This window comes from Suillus paluster (assembly GCF_016628075.1).
Source record: "Suillus paluster strain FC165 chromosome Unknown EDB91scaffold_1, whole genome shotgun sequence".
In the NCBI taxonomy this organism is placed as follows: domain Eukaryota; kingdom Fungi; phylum Basidiomycota; class Agaricomycetes; order Boletales; family Suillaceae; genus Suillus; species Suillus paluster.
This window is the reverse complement of record NW_024537561.1, coordinates 722,443-737,946: the sequence shown is the minus strand read 5'-3', so window position 1 is coordinate 737,946 and position 15,504 is coordinate 722,443. Positions and strand designations below refer to the sequence as shown.

The following is a 15,504-nucleotide window of genomic DNA, read 5'->3' as shown; positions in this document are numbered from 1 at the left end:
GAGCCTCACGTCATGTGAGATTTCCCATGCTCTCGGTGGAGACTAAACTCGGAGATTCGTATATCGGGCGCCAGCTTGTCATGTAAGTATCCGCGGAGGTATGACAGTGAGATGTTTCTCACTGTTGCGGCGAAAGTATTTCAAGGGCGGGTGCAATTCTGATGTGTATTTTGCCGGCATGGTTCAGGAGGTTGCCATCTTACGGCGGGTCTGGAGACCAAGAAGGGTTGAAAAAGCCGTCGAGCGGCACCGAAAACGAGACAGATCAAGACATTACAAATGCAGGCAGTGAATAGGTACGTGGTATGCCGTCCAGTGACAAAGAGAGAGCTCTGACGTGCAGGGATGCCGGGAGATAACAAAGTTACTTTTTTTGTGGGTTTGCCCAAATGGGTTTTTCTGCGTCTGGATCGCTCTAGTGGTAGAATAATAAGGCTGTCAAAACATGCATCGCACTGTGAAGTCTACTAACCTGAGCATCGATTTGACGTTTCATGGTTTGCTCTTGGGCGAGTCTGGCCGCACGATTTGCATCAACCTTTCGCCGCAGATCAGGTGACATCGCCTGCGCTTATGGTGAGACATGGTTCTGGAGTGAAAAAAACGCGAAAAATGCAATATGCAGCCTCGGAACAATTACAAAGGAGGCTCCGGCGTGTCCAGCGGCGGAAGAAAGGGGGAGAACTCACAGCATATGTCTGATCAGGTGTAGGTACGGTCGCTACAAACCAAGAATAAGGCGATGACGTTTAAGTGGGAGGAACAGGAAAGAGTCATCCAAAAAAGTGGGCAGATCAGATGGTGAAGGTTTCAACTTTCCGGGTCATAGTAGAAGACGAACCACGCATCATGAGATAACCCAGGCCCATCACTGGCGCAGCAAAGTGCCGTGTGCATGCAGTAAAAATCCAGTTCAATTTGCGCCGCAATCCCAGTTACAATCAGCTTCCGTGTTTGACAGTTCGAGATTAGCAGAAAGACTCACGACCGCCTCCTAGTAATGTCATTCTGAACCATGGAAAACTCATTGTGTGCGAGATTGTTCGTCAGGGAATAATTGGTAAGTTGTCAAGTGAGGCCCGGGGGATGGCCAGCCGCAATGCACAAGCAGTGTTTATGTGTTTATTTGTATCTCAGCATAATATTGGCGCATCATACTTGGAACTTCGGAAGTTGGACCACTGCAGTCACACAACACATCAGCTATACATGTCTTGCCTTGGTAAGACCAAGGTCGGTATATCTCATTAGAACGGTCTCCGAGGACATGCGCCAACGAAACTGATAAGTAATATGCAATGATAGTAGAGTTGGACGTTCTACAGTGAGTCGTGCTGGTATGAAGTCGATGACGGTATTGGTGGTTGAAACAACAACTATGCAGAGATAACCTATGCTAGAGAGGGAAAGCACGACAGCGGAAAACAGTAGGCGATAAGTAGTGTAGAATGCAGAGAATCCGTGTGCTCAGCGGTCCGCGTGCACATATGTCCGTATGACTTGTTGGCCGCTCAACTTCCTGCGCTGGGACACAAAATCCATCATATCCGCAGTGCTTTTGCGGCTCACCAATTCTATTCTTGCTAGTTCCTCCTCCCACGCACGCATTTCCACTTGCCCAACTTCGAACAACAAGCTGCCTTCTGCACGTGGAGGACTTCCAGGCATTGACGAGTGGACGTCTTCCGAGCTCACGTTTGTACTAGAACCGCCAAGTCGTGGGGCTTCAACCCACTTCTGGTTGAAAGCACCACGAGTGACGCGTCCATCAGTCGTGGGTCCACTGTGGTATGCGGTTTCGGGGCGCAGAGGGACAGCGAGTCGATTGCTATGATTCTGAAGAGGGTTGTATCCTCGCGAATCGTACCCATGTGGCGTGTCCCGTGGCCCAGCAGAAGTGTGGGGTCTACGCGTAGACTTTACGTTGTACTTGCTTCCGGATTGTGGGGACGATGCAGATGAAATCTTGTGGATATGCTCAAGCGATATTTCAGGCTCATGGTTACCTTTAGGGGCGACGGATGCATTTTCTGGTACGTTGGAAACTGAAGGAGGGCTGCGAGGTGGTGATGGCAGTTGAGTATTTGTATTTGGACGATTTCGCTTTGATCGTTTGGGGGACCTAGACTTAGACTCCCTTGCGGCGGAATAGCGCGAAAGAGCCAATTGACGCTGAGCATCGTTGGTTGAGACTACAATGATTTCTTTGTCGTCGAGCTCAACCGTTTCAGCGCTTGAATTGGGGGAGGAGACGATCAACTGAAATGTATGATTAGGCAAATAACAAACGAAATGATGTAATGTACCTTGACGCGAATAAAAAATTTGACAGAAGTCATGTCAGTCCGAAGGGTTTCTCCAATCGTCCATCGGCTATTGGATCTGGCATCGGGCCAAGAAAAGGTGAGTGTCTGACGCCAGGTTCCAGTAGAATCCCGAGTGAAGCGATGGGAAGATTCAAGATGAGCAAAAATGTGCGTCGCTGTCCGGTCGCTCGCGTGCGCCAAGGGCGAGGCACTAGGGACGGTCGATTGACGTTGTGGCAGAAGAGGTCTGGTATCACTATGCGATATCGAGGACGAGGAAAGGTCATTGTAAGATGACTCTGCAGATGTGGTGTCGCCGGAGTTCATTGTGACAGAGCGGTGATCATGAGGGTGTGATTCTTGATTTGGTGTGGGGTGTGAGTGTGAAGACAATGTAGGGGCTGATGGGGTCAAAGCACCAGGGGGAGATATTGGGGATTCGGAGAATTGTATTCTTCTTTCAACGACGGCAGTCGCACTGCGGATGGATACAGCCGGATCGAGTGGTTGCACAGTGACTTGTAGAGAAACGATATCGAGGGGGCCAACAGGTGTAGGGGGCAGTAAAATACGATAACGGAGTGAAGGTCCTCTAGACTTGGTGCTCAAGGAGGACAGATAGGACGTTGGTGGCGGTGTTACTGGTGAGGGAGGAGACACGCTCCCGGGTAGGTCGTGGCGGATCAAATTGAGATCGTAATGTTTAAGCAAGCGGGAACCAACACCCGGAACGGGAGCATGATTAACCACTAAATGGCATAAGACACGATCGATTTAGCGTCTGAAAGCACATACCGGCCTCAATTCGCCAACATATTCGATACTCTTGAAAGTAAAGAGCTGTGCTGGGACCAGAAGTATGAAGTGGCATGGAAAGTCGGAATGGGTATTCCACGTTTCCGATCTCTGCCCAATCCTGACCTTCTGGTTTCCTCCATAATGTGACAGAGGATTCTACCAAGATATTGGCCTGTATTGTGCCCAACCGACCTTGCCGAAACTCGTAACATCGAACGAATACTGTGACATCTTTGGCAGGCAGAAGTTTTCCATCCTGCTCGATTTCAGTTCGGACGACTGAGTTAAGGTATATCAGTGCACGACATTAGTTCAAAGAACAATACACGGACCTCCTTCAAACTTGAGAGAGGTTAAGCCGAGGTAGCCAGTGTAAGGAAAGAAGCGGACACCATTGTTGCCTTTGGGGGATATGAGGGTCAGCTTCACCATGAGGACGAGACGTTGTATGGTGAAGGAAAGAGTGAAAGAAAAGAGTGATGAAGGATGAAAAGACGCCCAGAAGCAACTGGGATAAATAACTGGCCAATAACTGGCACCAGAATATTCATGACAGCCAGCGAGAAGCAAGCTACTAGCATCGCGACACGATCTCCCGATTTCTGATCCAGATCTGTCCATCTCCGGACTACCGGCTTCCTATTACCGGTTATGGCATTGTCACGCCGGTTAATTGTCACGCCTGGTTTAATATTTTGTCACTCAACCCTGGCTCTTTGGCAGAGGCTTCGACGACGACGACGACTAACCATGCCTTCGTCGTTCTACATTCCAATTCTCCTTGCGGGAATGATAATTACGGTCTGTCTTATAAATCTTGTAAACCCTGCACCTGCTCATGATTTGTAGGGGTCGAGTAATTCTTTGTGGAGTAAATGGCAGGCATGTTCACTGGCCTCACGTTCAAATTGACACGGCATTTACAACCAACTCCTTGTAGGACATGCAATGCGTGGAGAATTGTAACGATCCCGACCCAGCGAGCCACGTTCTCTATGAGCAGCCTGTATGGCAAACTCTCCAAATGTTCCGTCCGTAGTTTCATGTTTGTTGTGTACCACGTTCTGCATCGCTAACCATCCGTCCTAGTCGGCGAAATGCTTTGTCAGTTTCTGTTCAATAGGCAATTGATCTATTCATATCTCACCTTTTAATCTAGGCTTTCTCCCTGTCATTTACACGTGGCTCCGTGCACGTCAGCGGACCGCACCCGTGTTTCTGTCCGATTTAGAAGAAGAAGATGTGCATGCGCCTGGTAAACTTGAGGAAACTTGTGAGGAGCTACGAGGGTGGAAAGTTCTTCTTTTATGGTTTCCCGCTGCTTGCGATCTTACCGGAACAACGGTCCGTCCCTCTTCTTTTCTTTCTATTTCACCTTGCGATTCCTTTGTTAAAGTCGTCCCCATGATCAATTGTGCTGACAACAAGTTCTATTCATCCGTAATGGTTGTCAACAGCTTATGAATGTCGGTCTCCTCTACACCCCGGTTTCCATTTATCAGATGACCCGTGGAGCTCTCGTTCTTTTTGTGGGCGTCCTTAGCGTCATCTTCTTAAACCGTCGTTTATGGCTCTATCAGTACGTCCCCGGTGGTTCTTCAGTTCCTCAGCGCTAAAAGCTACATAGATGGGTCTCTCTCTTGACAGTTATGGCTGGTATTTCGCTGGTAGGGTACAGCGGGTCGCTTATCAAAGACGTCGCGAACTCCACATTGCATATGTTCAATACCGACCCGTCAGCGCCGGTACCCGTCGGAGAGCCTGAAGTCACGAAAGTCCTCGTTGGTCAGCCATCCTATTACTATCTATGGGAGTTTATACTAATCGTAATTAGGCGTTTTCTTCATTCTGTTTGCCCAGGTATTGTAAGTATTTAATCATTCCTTACTTTCAGAACTAAGAATAACTGGCATCAAGTACGGCAACACAGTTTGTTGTGGAAGAGAAGATCATGGCTCGTTACTCTGTAGCGCCTTTGGTTGCTGTGGGCTACGAAGGTCTATTCGGAGCTCTCACCATCATCCTGTGCATGCCCATTCTGGCTATGCCGTCAGTCGCTTCTAGCTCGCCTTTCTTTGACCTTCCTAGGGGTTGGTACCAATTAGTGAACACGCCAAGCGTCTTTCGGTCAGGGATCGCCATCGCGATTAGTATCTCGTTGTTTAACTACTTCGGATTGAGCGTCACTAGGCATGTAAGTGCCACGGCGAGGAGCTTGACCGACACCTGCAGAACACTCTCGATCTGGCTAGTCAGTCTTGGACTAGGCTGGGAGAAGCTTCTTTTCCCCATTTCATTGCTGCAAGTACTGGGATTCTCCTTCTTAGTGTAAGGAAGCTCTTAATACGGTTATTATGTGGCGCTCACGAGTCTTTCATATTCTATACAGATATGGCACGGTACGTCTTCACCCGACGTTCTGATGGTAGTTTTCGTCTAATGTGGTCTTTTAGTTCCTTTTCAATGGTTTGGTTAGCCCTCCCCCTTTCCTCCACCAGCCCTCAGTCCTAGAGGAGGCGGTGGGTGGCGAAGCAGAAGAAGGGGAAGCCTTGCTTGCATCACAGCATCTGGATGATACGGCTGCTCTGCCTGTTGACCTTGGTCAAAGTGGTTACGATGTTTTGCCGAAGGACTATCAGAGTTCACGCACAAGGTGTCTCCATAGCTGAAGATTGAGAGTCCATCTAGACGATACTTACATATGATACATTGATCTATGGACATGTACCTGATGGGTATCACAATGATGCATACCGCCGTTTATTCAAGACGCCGTTCACGGGGCCGCATGTGAACAAACTCTAGTACCATATGCTTAACACGGAACAGATGCATGCTGCGCTCTTTTGGATGGCAGAGACCATAACTACACCGTCAAGGCCCAAATAAGCGACCTTTGATAATTCTATCTGAAGTCGTGGCGAATGGAAAGAGATTTCATACCGAGAACCAAGCGGCGAATTTCGGCAATTTGCACGTCCACTCTTCCTATCTTCTGTAATATCAGTGAGAGGATGGACCTTGTACACTGGATATAGGTTGGCTTCGAGAGGTTCTTCCGCCGACACGAGGCAGATCGTTAAACTATAAGTGCGCTGGAGTCAAGGCTTCTTGATCGAAGATACGGGCGCGAACAGACTCGAGTGTCGGACTAGTACTACTATACCTTGGCAAACTTTATTATTGATTCAAAGAGGCTCTGATCACTACATGCCAACTACGTGCATGCGGAGAAGGCGGCCCATGTGCAAAATGAGCTAGTAAGTTGGAGACTAAGTATATACTTAGCCTAAGCTTAAGTTTACAGGCTTATTACATGAGTCCGAGTGGTAAAATCATTCCGATAGATTTGCCAGTTATTTAGCTTCCCGTCGATCTTATTGCCGAAAGGTTATTTTACAAGGTTGCACAATTGAATTGAATGAATAATGCATGTGTTCACCATCTTCTGAATTGGCGGATATCGCGGGTCCGAAAGTCGCAATTCGTGTTCAACCGCCAGCGAGACAGAGCATCCATACCGTGCCAGGTCATCCTTAGCTACTAAAGTCTTTTACGTGACGAAATGAACCTAATGGAGGATGCTAAGTACATATATTATGCTTACAAGGTAGCGTGCCACGGCTCGGGGAGATGCACTCCACATAAGGTCATTCGGAGGACTCGTCGTCACTGTCGGAGGTGGTCGTGTCCAGATGCGTTGCAGCTTCTAGATTCTCGATGTCCCAGCTGATCATCGATTTCGTAATGGTCAAAGCTTTCAATCGCTCCGCGATGTCTAACATTATCTCGTCGCTGCAGAAGGGAAAGCATATCAATATTTAGATCGGAGGATTAGAATGACGCCGCACTTAGCAGATGCTTGGATCCAAACACAGAAATCATCAACCCAGATTTTGCTATACACGTAATACACTTCATGATGGTCCAAAATGTGTTTCATCTCCAATAGGTAACGTGTGACCACTCTTCTGCCCTTGGCCAAAATAGCTGCTACATCCTTCCGACAAGCATCGGCCATTGCGAAAGAGCGGTAAAGAGGGAACGCAAGAGAACGCCGATAAGACGGCGTCAAGGTCGAAGCGAGGTCATGGTCGGTGAACCCCGACGTGGGGATAGATAGAGGAACGCTTTCTGAAGTTATGTATGGAGGGGGATCCAGTGCTGAGAACGCAGGTACGAGTGAGCAAATTGTCCAGGCGCTTTCAGGGGTGGGGTCGCGCTGTGTTGTGCGCCTGTCGTAGGCGTATGCGAATAATAATGTCAACAGCGTCAGATACAGATTGCGCTGTTGCAATTTAGTCGGCAAGTCTGTTAATGTATTCAGAGTCGAGATGCGATAAAGCGAAGATACCGCTTACATTCTTTGCGTGGCAAGTTGAGCATTGTCATATTCTCGCTCTCGGTGAATATACACTGGGCGCTATCTGCGAGCTCGGGATCTTCCCAGGCAAGAAGTTCTTGGATGTACTCGTCATCCACGTAGTCTGCCCTGCAGGAGAAAGCGAATGAGTATTCGAAGTGATGTCGTAATCATGAACTTACATATAATGCTCCTCGTCCCATTTCATCTCTTCACGTTGCAATCTTTTCGTTCGTCGTTCTTCGAGCAAGCAACTTTCAGCCTCACTCCCAAGTTCATTGACATCGTTTTCTGTGTGAGCAACGTGGGCGAAGTACCCAGTGTACATATCCAAGAACCCGTAGTATCTCTTCTTGGACAGTTGTATTGGAGGAGAGGACTCTGCGACAGTCTGGGGAAACTGCCAGTCGTTTTCAGCGGCTGGAACTGGGTTGAGGATGTTTGTTGAAGTGCGAAAGACATTGCACGCACCTTGCAATATTTCTCGCTGTTCGAGGGACATCGCGTCAGTTAAATCCACGAGTTCTTCCAGCTCGGTATGCTCAGACCCAATGACTTCGATAACGGGATGTTTTTGGTCGTCGACATGACGAGGAGCTAGCAGCTTTGCTAGTAAGTCCAAGTCAGGAAACTCTTGTCCCTTCGACTCCTTAGTTAGTGTAACCGTCAAATATCCACTGCTTGGATCATAGGTCGCAGATGATTGGTCGTCCTCGACGACCGGATGCGGAAAGTTGACACGAAGGAAGTAAGGGTTTATGTGAACGGTCAACAAAGTCTCATCGACATTGATTTCCACATCAGAAGCCTACTTCGATGATATCGCTGATCAGGCAGGCTATGAATGGCCGACTGCTGTGCGGACGTACTCGTACTGATGGGCAATAGATCGATACTGCCACTGATTCAAGAGTTTGGGTACAGGAAAACCGGGGAGTTATCATGTTACGATGATTGATTGGACCTCGATGAGGTTGCAACGACTGGTCGGATTTTGTGATATGCCGCTCTACGACGACAAAGATGGCTGAACGCAGGATTTAATCAGATGGTGGCTGAACTGCAAAGAGATGAAATCTTAAAACAAGTTTCAAATCGCTAGTACTTACGTCGGAGTCATCCAAGAGTCATCTGCACCGAAGCAGTAAGTAATTTACATACTTATACCTCAAGCTGACCGTGCATGTTGTCATCATAGCTCAAATGGACCCTCAAGTAATTTTCTCTTGCCATTATACGAGGCTTAGATGCTAATGTTTTTACTTGCAGAAATGTACAGCGTATCCATCGCTGGCTACTGTGGAGCAACTCATCATCCGCGAGAAGCGAGGCAACTGTGTCCCAATATTCATTCAGCTTCCTGCAGATCTCATCACACCATGCATGGCATATCTCCGAATAGCCAAAGACTCCAAGTACAGCTTCCTGCTAGAGTCAGTCATTGCGGGGGAGAACATCGCCAGATACAGTTTCGTCGGCGCAGGTAGGTTGTCCACAAGGTTGTGTTCTCTTTCAATGCTAATTGACGCGCGTTAGATCCACTGAAGGTCATTAAGACTGGCCCGAACGAGGAGATTCAGGGAGATCCACTTTCTGCTCTACAACGAGAGCTCGCCGTTCACCAATATATAAAAATACCCGAAATTCCAACCTTCACCGGAGGCGCCATCGGATATGTGTCCTATGACTGTATACACTACTTCGAGCCCAAGACTGCGCGGGATCTCAGCGACCCTTTATTAATCCCGGAGTCTGTGTTTATGCTTTGCGACACCCTTCTCGTATACGATCACCTATTCCAATCTATCAAGGTTGTCTCTCATGTCTTCTATCCGAAAGACGCCGGCACCACGAACCTCCCATTCGTATATCAGACCGCTCAGTCAAAAATTCGTCGGCTAGCAAAAGCACTTTTGAGTCAAACAACTCCAGAAGTACCACAGCCTCCCATTACCTTAGGAAACCAAGCCGTGTCCAACGTAGGCAAGGAAGGCTACGAGTCATTTGTAACCAAGCTCAAGGAACACATTGTCGCTGGCGATATCATACAAGCAGTTCCATCTCAACGTCTTGCCCGTCCAACAAATCTACACCCCTTTAATGCATATAGACATCTTCGCCAAGTCAACCCTAGCCCCTACACGTTTTATCTGGATTGCGGAGAATTACAAATAGTCGGCGCCAGCCCGGAGACTCTATGTAAAGTGGAAGGAAACAAGGTCTATAACCATGCCATTGCTGGGACGGTCAAGAGAGGCAAGACTCCAGAAGGTCGGTCTTAATATCTGCACGGTGCAAGCTATTTTAATTTCTGTTGCAGAGGACCGTAAAGCTTGCCGAACAGCTCTCTTCATCCGAAAAGGACCGAGCAGAACATATTATGCTTGTTGATCTCGCCAGAAACGACGTAAATCGGGTTTGCAAGCCAGAGACTGTGAAAGTCGATCATCTTATGGCGGTACAGAAATTTAGTCACGTCATTCATCTGACGTCCCAAGTGTCGGGAATGCTGAGGGAAGGCTTCACGAGGTATTTTACTGATGCTTGTGTTTTTTTTGCAACTGCCAACACTGTAACAGGTTCGATGCTTTCCGTTCCATATTCCCTGCGGGAACTGTATCGGGAGCTCCCAAGATCAAAGCTATCGAATTAGTTGCCGGACTAGAGGGGGAACGGAGGGGAGTATATGCTGGTGCCGTCGGACGTTTCGACTTCGCCGACGACGAAATGGACACATGCATTGCCATTCGTACGATGACATTCAAGGACGGTGTCGCCTACTTGCAGGCAGGAGGAGGCATCGTTTTCGACAGTGTGGAAGAAGAGGAGTATGTAGAGACCATTAACAAGCTGGGGGGTAATCTACGAGCACTGACTGATGCTGAGAGTGAGTCTGTTGCTAAATTATGGCGTTGTGGTTACTGAAGGATGATACAGAATACTGGAGTGAGGTTCAATCATCATAGTCAAAACAACGTTATAAACCGCACGTAGTAAAACTATTCTCTGTCAGTAACATATCGCGGAGAACCTCGTTCTTGAGCACGCATGTATTGGGACAGTCGTAGCTCTTTGTTTTGTTCTTGTTTCTCTCGCAAAACCCTCCCCTCTCTTCCAGCTATGCTGAGGACACCCGCGATTAACTCTGCTGTTCGAGGGCTCTCGTCATTCGCAGGGATGGAATACATCACAACGCGAGGATCGACGTTCGAGTCAACAATGCCAATGGTGGGAATATGTTGTATGGCGCACTCGCGAATGGCATGGATATTTGCCAGGGGGTTTAAGAAGATGACGAGGTCGGGTGTGACACGCTGCCCTTTTGTGACGTCAGACCCGAACAGTTGCAGTTTGTTCGTAAGTGTGCCGGGAAGCCATCTTTCGCCAACGTGGAAAGCCTGTGGTCCAATCCTCTCTGCCGCTTTGCGCACAACAGCCCGCAGATCTGGACGGGTACCCACGAAGACAACTGTGCCATCCCTTGCAACGACGGCGCGAGTGAGGTTCGCAGCCCTCCGCAAGAGTGGAAGTGTCGAGTCGAGGTCAATTATCGTAATGCCGGCGCGAACACCGTACGCGTAGGGCATAAAATTTGGATTGAGCAAAGATTTAGCATGTCCAAAATGCGCGCCAGCAGCTATTAGTGCGGATAATGTTGCTTCAGATGAAGCGAGAGGTCGATGCAACTGATGGTGGGGTTGAAAGGCGTTATCTCGCGTAACATTGGAACCATGCTCGCTGAAAAGATCAACTACACGAGATATAATAAGCAAAAAGTTAGTCTCGTACATGAAGAAAAACACTTACCGAGCATTTTGAAACGTATACGGCGGTCTTGTAACAACTGCCAATCATCTGGTGATTGCAAAGGAAATGATTCGTCACTGGAAGTGAACACATTCCTTCTATGTTGCGGGCCCGAAGGCTGGCTTATACGCATACATCTGGTAGCAGAAAGCCATGGCCTCAGACCTGCCTTGGTGGACATGTCAAAGAATGGGCGTGTTGGTGGCGGTGCAAAATTTGACACTACTGGGTAGGTTTGCTTACTTCAGCTGTGCAATCGATTTTTTTCGATTAGCTCTTCTGACCTTCACCACCATCCGGCTCACCTTTCTTTTTACCTCTTTAAAAAATGGAAGACATATTCGACGGCGCCATTGGCATCGATCTTGGTACCACCTACTCGTGAGCACCACAATCCATCGTCATCATCATACTAACCTCGTATCTTAGGTGTGTGGGTGTCTGGCAAAATGATCGAGTTGAAATCATTGCCAATGATCGTGAGTTTCTGTACTGTACGACGAAGTCGCACGTGTATCTGAGTGTATCCCGCAGAGGGTAACCGGACAACTCCTTCATATGTCGCATTTTCTGTGGAGGAGCGTCTAATCGGTGATGCTGCAAAAAATCAGGCTGCTATGAACCCCCGTAACACAGTCTTTGATGCTAAGCGTCTCATCGGCCGTCGTTATGAGTGAGTATCTCATCAAGTATCCTTCAGTAGACCTGATAACATATCATAACAATTCAGTGATCCCGACGTCAAGAAAGTCAGTATGATGTTGCATTACGGAAATTAGATGCTAAAAGTCACTCCAGGACATGACTCACTGGCCCTTCGAGGTCGTAGAAAAGGATGGTTCGCCTCTGATCAAGGTCAACTACCTTGGCGAGGAGAAGCTTTTCAGCCCCCAAGAGATCTCATCAATGGTCCTCACTAAAATGAAGGAGATCTCGGAGGCAAAACTCGGCAAGACTGTCACCAAGGCTGTCGTCACGTGAGCTATTCTTTTTGTACCACATGCAAATTCGATCCGACGCAAATGAACAGCGTTCCCGCCTACTTTAACGATTCGCAACGTCTGGCAACCAAAGATGCCGGTACCATTTCTGGTCTTGACGTCCTCCGTATCATTAACGAGCCCACTGCCGCTGCCATCGCGTACGGTTTGGATCGTCAATCGAAAGCGGAGAAGAACGTTTTGATCTTCGATCTTGGTGGAGGAACTTTCGATGTTTCGTTGCTCAACATCAGCGGTGGTGTCTTCGCAGTGAAGGCCACTGCAGGCGACACTCATTTGGGTGGTGAGGATTTCGATAACACCCTCTTGGAACACTTCAAGAATGAGTTCAAGAGGAAGACGAAACACGATATCTCTGAGGATCCTCGTGCACTCAGACGGCTTAGAAGTGCCTGCGAGCGTGCTAAGCGCACCCTCTCGAGTGTCACCCAGACCACCGTCGAGGTTGACTCGCTGTTCCAGGTTAGCATATTACGCTTGGTCTCTAAAGCTAAAATTTATCTGATGCATCCGCACGTAGGGCGAGGACTTCTCCGCTAACATCACTCGTGCCCGATTCGAGGAGATCAATGCTGCTATGTTCAAGTCGACCATCGAGCCCGTCGAGAAGGTGCTCAAGGATGCCAAGATGCCTCGTGACAAGGTCGACGATATCGTCCTTGTTGGTGGATCAACTCGTATCCCCAAGATCCAATCTCTCGTGTCGGAGTACTTTGGTGGGCGCCAGCTGAACAAGTCGATCAACCCTGACGAGGCTGTTGCATATGGTGCTGCTGTCCAGGCTGCTGTTCTCACCGGTCAGACCTCGGAAAAGACCCAGGACCTTCTTCTTCTTGACGTGGCTCCTCTTTCGCTTGGTGTTGCTATGCAGGGTGATGTCTTCGGTGTTGTCGTTCCCCGTAACACTCCCATCCCCACCAACAAGTCGCGGACATTCACGACTGTCGAGGACAACCAGACGACTGTCACTTTCCCTGTGTAAGGAGCACACATCTATATCCTAACCATTCAGCTGACGTTTCGACCTCTAGGTACGAGGGTGAACGTACTCAGTGCCGTGATAACCGTCTGCTCGGTGAATTCGAGTTGAATGGTATTCCTCCCATGCCTCGTGGACAGGCCGAGCTAGTTACCACCTTCGAGGTTGATGCCAACGGTCTCCTCAAGGTCTCCGCACAAGACCGTGCTTCTGGTCGCAAGGCATCTATCAGTCAGTAACTGTACTTGTTTTTTTTCTGCCACTAACACCTTGCTTCAGGCATCACCAACTCCGTTGGTCGTCTATCGTCGGCCGAGATTGACCAGATGATCAAGGACGCTGAGCAATTCAAGCAGGCTGACAAGGAGTTCTCTTCACGTCACGAGGCCAAATCCGACCTCGAGGCTTACATCCACCAGGTCGAGGGCACAATCACCTCGCCTGAGATCGGTATGAAGCTCAAGCGTGGAGCGAAGTCCCAGGTCGAGACTGAGCTTGCCCGTGCACTCGAAAAGCTCGAGATTGAGGACTCGACAGCAGATGAGTTGAGGAAGTCGCAGCTTTCCATTAAGCGCGCGCTCCAAAAGGCAACTGCTGGTATCCGGTGAACGATAATCATTTTTGATGCGTAATATGCGAAATAGAGCAACGTAGTATGTCTATGATGTTGTGTCTGTTATTCTTCCTGTTTTGCATACCAAAATCTGGCGTTGTATGCGCAATGCATTTCTCTTTGCTTTCACACTGTATCATGTCTAGCATGGGTTAATTACATGGTCAATGTCGTATGGATGTGACCAGAACGTCATGCTGTGGTAACTGCTTTATGGACACAAAGCCCAACCTCGAGAACCCATAGTTCTTCATCAGCTCCATCACAAAGAGCCTTATCGGCTTCTGCAAAGGCGAGAGCGCACTTTGCTTTTTGTCGTGCAGGCAGTGTCGGGTGTAGAATGATAGTGTCATGAAGCTACAACGATATCAGACAGGTTTAGCCGCTTCGATAGATAACTAACCTGCGAGAGTATTTGTGATGCTGAGTATCCTTCTCGCATGATCCCCTTGACCCTTTTCTGGATGGCATCGAAGCCCTTCAGCTTCCCGTTTGCGGACAAGTCATTTACATCCATGTCCTCAGCGACGGAAACGCCGAGAGTCTTCACAAAACCATTTATCACAGCCGTTGGTACAACACCTGCTATCTCCTGGATGTCGTGAGGCGTTATTGGCACTGGAGGGTTGGTGGAGGAAGATAATCGAGACGCAGATTGCAGATATGTGATGGATCGACGGAGATCACCACCTGATGTTTCGATCAGGATCGAAATGACCTCGGGACTAACGTCAATATTTTCTGCACTCGCAATGTGAGACAGTCGGGATGAAGTAGATGTCGAGTCAAGAGGCGTGAAACGGAATTTAGAACACCGAGACGCGAGAGGTTCGATGATTCTTGTAGGAGTCAGTGAACTGCAAAGAGAAACAGGAGTGTTTTTACCTTGTCACATAATTACAAACGAGACAGAAGCGAGTTATTCTAGCGTAGGTCTCCATTATCCGTCGTAGTGCACCTTGCGCATCTTGTGTCATGGAATCTGCTTCGTCGAGGATGATTATTTTGTATGGCGGACAGGGATATACATTCCCATCTGATGCTACTGCCTGTGCTCGGGGGGTCTGGCGGGCGAAAGACTTAATTTTCTCTCTGACAATAGATATGCCTCTCTCATCTGAGGCATTCAGCTCTAAGACTCGATTTCGAAAGTTATCGGGTCTAGCAGAGCAATGAGTTTACGCGAGTCAAATTGTCATCAGCCGCACCCAAATAGTTGTCTTGCAAGTGCAAGAATAGTGGATGTTTTACCGGTTCCGGGGGGTCCATAAAATAGCATGTGAGGAAGCTATTTGACATGAGGACGAACCAAACCGTAACTGAGAAGGGTTTACATACATTCGTGGAACCCAGTGTTTTCCGCAGCACTGCAACTGTATGCTCTTGTGCTGATATGTCATCTATGGTCTTTGGTCGACTGCATGTAATCAGAGAAGCCGTCTTGTGAAGTAAAGACAATAAACTTACTACTTTTCTACCCATGGTTGATGTGCTGGGTCCACCGAATGTTTCGGGGCCGTTGAGGTGGACTTTGCTTGAAAAAATGACATCTAAGCTTTGGAGAACAATGAGCACGCGTGAAGGCCACAGGATGAAACGCGTCCGAAACGCGTGACTGTCACGTCACAAACACGTCT

General features: G+C 48.4%; 8 protein-coding genes across 8 annotated transcripts; 3 read left to right on the top strand and 5 right to left on the bottom strand.

Annotated features, from left to right (window-relative positions):
- Nucleotides 1–364: 364 nt before the first annotated feature.
- Nucleotides 365–1,028, bottom strand: EDB91DRAFT_1041985 (uncharacterized protein; the record flags this gene model as incomplete). The annotated part of the gene is made up of 5 exons (XM_041312965.1): nucleotides 365–415; nucleotides 473–565; nucleotides 690–721; nucleotides 842–871; nucleotides 986–1,028. 5 exons carry the CDS (start codon nucleotides 1,026–1,028, stop codon nucleotides 365–367), a joined length of 249 nt encoding a protein of 82 aa, XP_041184282.1.
- A 153-nt stretch (nucleotides 1,029–1,181) lies between these two features.
- EDB91DRAFT_1092736 (uncharacterized protein) lies at nucleotides 1,182–3,671 on the bottom strand. The gene is made up of 4 exons (XM_041316757.1): nucleotides 3,437–3,671; nucleotides 3,102–3,383; nucleotides 2,307–3,055; nucleotides 1,182–2,259 (listed from the first exon to the last, which is right to left on the bottom strand). The coding sequence occupies exons 1-4, from the start codon at nucleotides 3,534–3,536 to the stop codon at nucleotides 1,468–1,470; spliced, it is 1,923 nt and encodes a 640-aa protein (XP_041184281.1). The 5' UTR covers nucleotides 3,537–3,671; the 3' UTR covers nucleotides 1,182–1,467.
- Nucleotides 3,672–3,823: 152 nt separating this feature from the next.
- EDB91DRAFT_1092729 (uncharacterized protein) lies at nucleotides 3,824–5,948 on the top strand. The gene is made up of 10 exons (XM_041316756.1): nucleotides 3,824–3,905; nucleotides 3,954–3,986; nucleotides 4,045–4,135; nucleotides 4,264–4,448; nucleotides 4,562–4,683; nucleotides 4,732–4,889; nucleotides 4,939–4,969; nucleotides 5,022–5,430; nucleotides 5,558–5,714; nucleotides 5,746–5,948. Exons 1-10 carry the CDS (start codon nucleotides 3,855–3,857, stop codon nucleotides 5,778–5,780), a joined length of 1,272 nt encoding a protein of 423 aa, XP_041184280.1. The 5' UTR covers nucleotides 3,824–3,854; the 3' UTR covers nucleotides 5,781–5,948.
- A 317-nt stretch (nucleotides 5,949–6,265) lies between these two features.
- EDB91DRAFT_1260893 (SHQ1 protein-domain-containing protein) lies at nucleotides 6,266–8,411 on the bottom strand (the record flags this gene model as incomplete). The annotated part of the gene is made up of 6 exons (XM_041324410.1): nucleotides 6,266–6,899; nucleotides 6,956–7,415; nucleotides 7,466–7,596; nucleotides 7,650–7,887; nucleotides 7,939–8,275; nucleotides 8,337–8,411. The coding sequence occupies 6 exons, from the start codon at nucleotides 8,409–8,411 to the stop codon at nucleotides 6,755–6,757; spliced, it is 1,386 nt and encodes a 461-aa protein (XP_041184279.1). The 3' UTR covers nucleotides 6,266–6,754.
- A 259-nt stretch (nucleotides 8,412–8,670) lies between these two features.
- EDB91DRAFT_1233271 (ADC synthase) lies at nucleotides 8,671–10,433 on the top strand (the record flags this gene model as incomplete). The annotated part of the gene is made up of 6 exons (XM_041321085.1): nucleotides 8,671–8,682; nucleotides 8,737–8,950; nucleotides 9,004–9,742; nucleotides 9,790–9,996; nucleotides 10,047–10,354; nucleotides 10,405–10,433. 6 exons carry the CDS (start codon nucleotides 8,671–8,673, stop codon nucleotides 10,431–10,433), a joined length of 1,509 nt encoding a protein of 502 aa, XP_041184278.1.
- On the bottom strand, nucleotides 10,341–11,500 carry EDB91DRAFT_16173 (ribosomal protein S2, flavodoxin-like domain-containing protein). Its single transcript, XM_041326274.1, has 2 exons — nucleotides 11,275–11,500; nucleotides 10,341–11,218 (listed from the first exon to the last, which is right to left on the bottom strand). The coding sequence occupies exons 1-2, from the start codon at nucleotides 11,453–11,455 to the stop codon at nucleotides 10,467–10,469; spliced, it is 933 nt and encodes a 310-aa protein (XP_041184277.1). The 5' UTR covers nucleotides 11,456–11,500; the 3' UTR covers nucleotides 10,341–10,466.
- Nucleotides 11,501–11,542: 42 nt separating this feature from the next.
- On the top strand, nucleotides 11,543–13,997 carry EDB91DRAFT_1092716 (heat shock protein 70 family). Its single transcript, XM_041316755.1, has 9 exons — nucleotides 11,543–11,655; nucleotides 11,704–11,753; nucleotides 11,809–11,947; nucleotides 12,005–12,023; nucleotides 12,073–12,251; nucleotides 12,305–12,737; nucleotides 12,796–13,253; nucleotides 13,307–13,485; nucleotides 13,534–13,997. Exons 1-9 carry the CDS (start codon nucleotides 11,603–11,605, stop codon nucleotides 13,860–13,862), a joined length of 1,839 nt encoding a protein of 612 aa, XP_041184276.1. The 5' UTR covers nucleotides 11,543–11,602; the 3' UTR covers nucleotides 13,863–13,997.
- Nucleotides 13,998–15,470, bottom strand: EDB91DRAFT_1212999 (P-loop containing nucleoside triphosphate hydrolase protein). Its single transcript, XM_041320773.1, has 6 exons — nucleotides 15,335–15,470; nucleotides 15,206–15,284; nucleotides 15,076–15,155; nucleotides 14,753–15,028; nucleotides 14,271–14,706; nucleotides 13,998–14,224 (listed from the first exon to the last, which is right to left on the bottom strand). The coding sequence occupies exons 1-6, from the start codon at nucleotides 15,415–15,417 to the stop codon at nucleotides 14,060–14,062; spliced, it is 1,119 nt and encodes a 372-aa protein (XP_041184275.1). The 5' UTR covers nucleotides 15,418–15,470; the 3' UTR covers nucleotides 13,998–14,059.
- Between the last annotated feature and the right edge of the window lie 34 nt (nucleotides 15,471–15,504).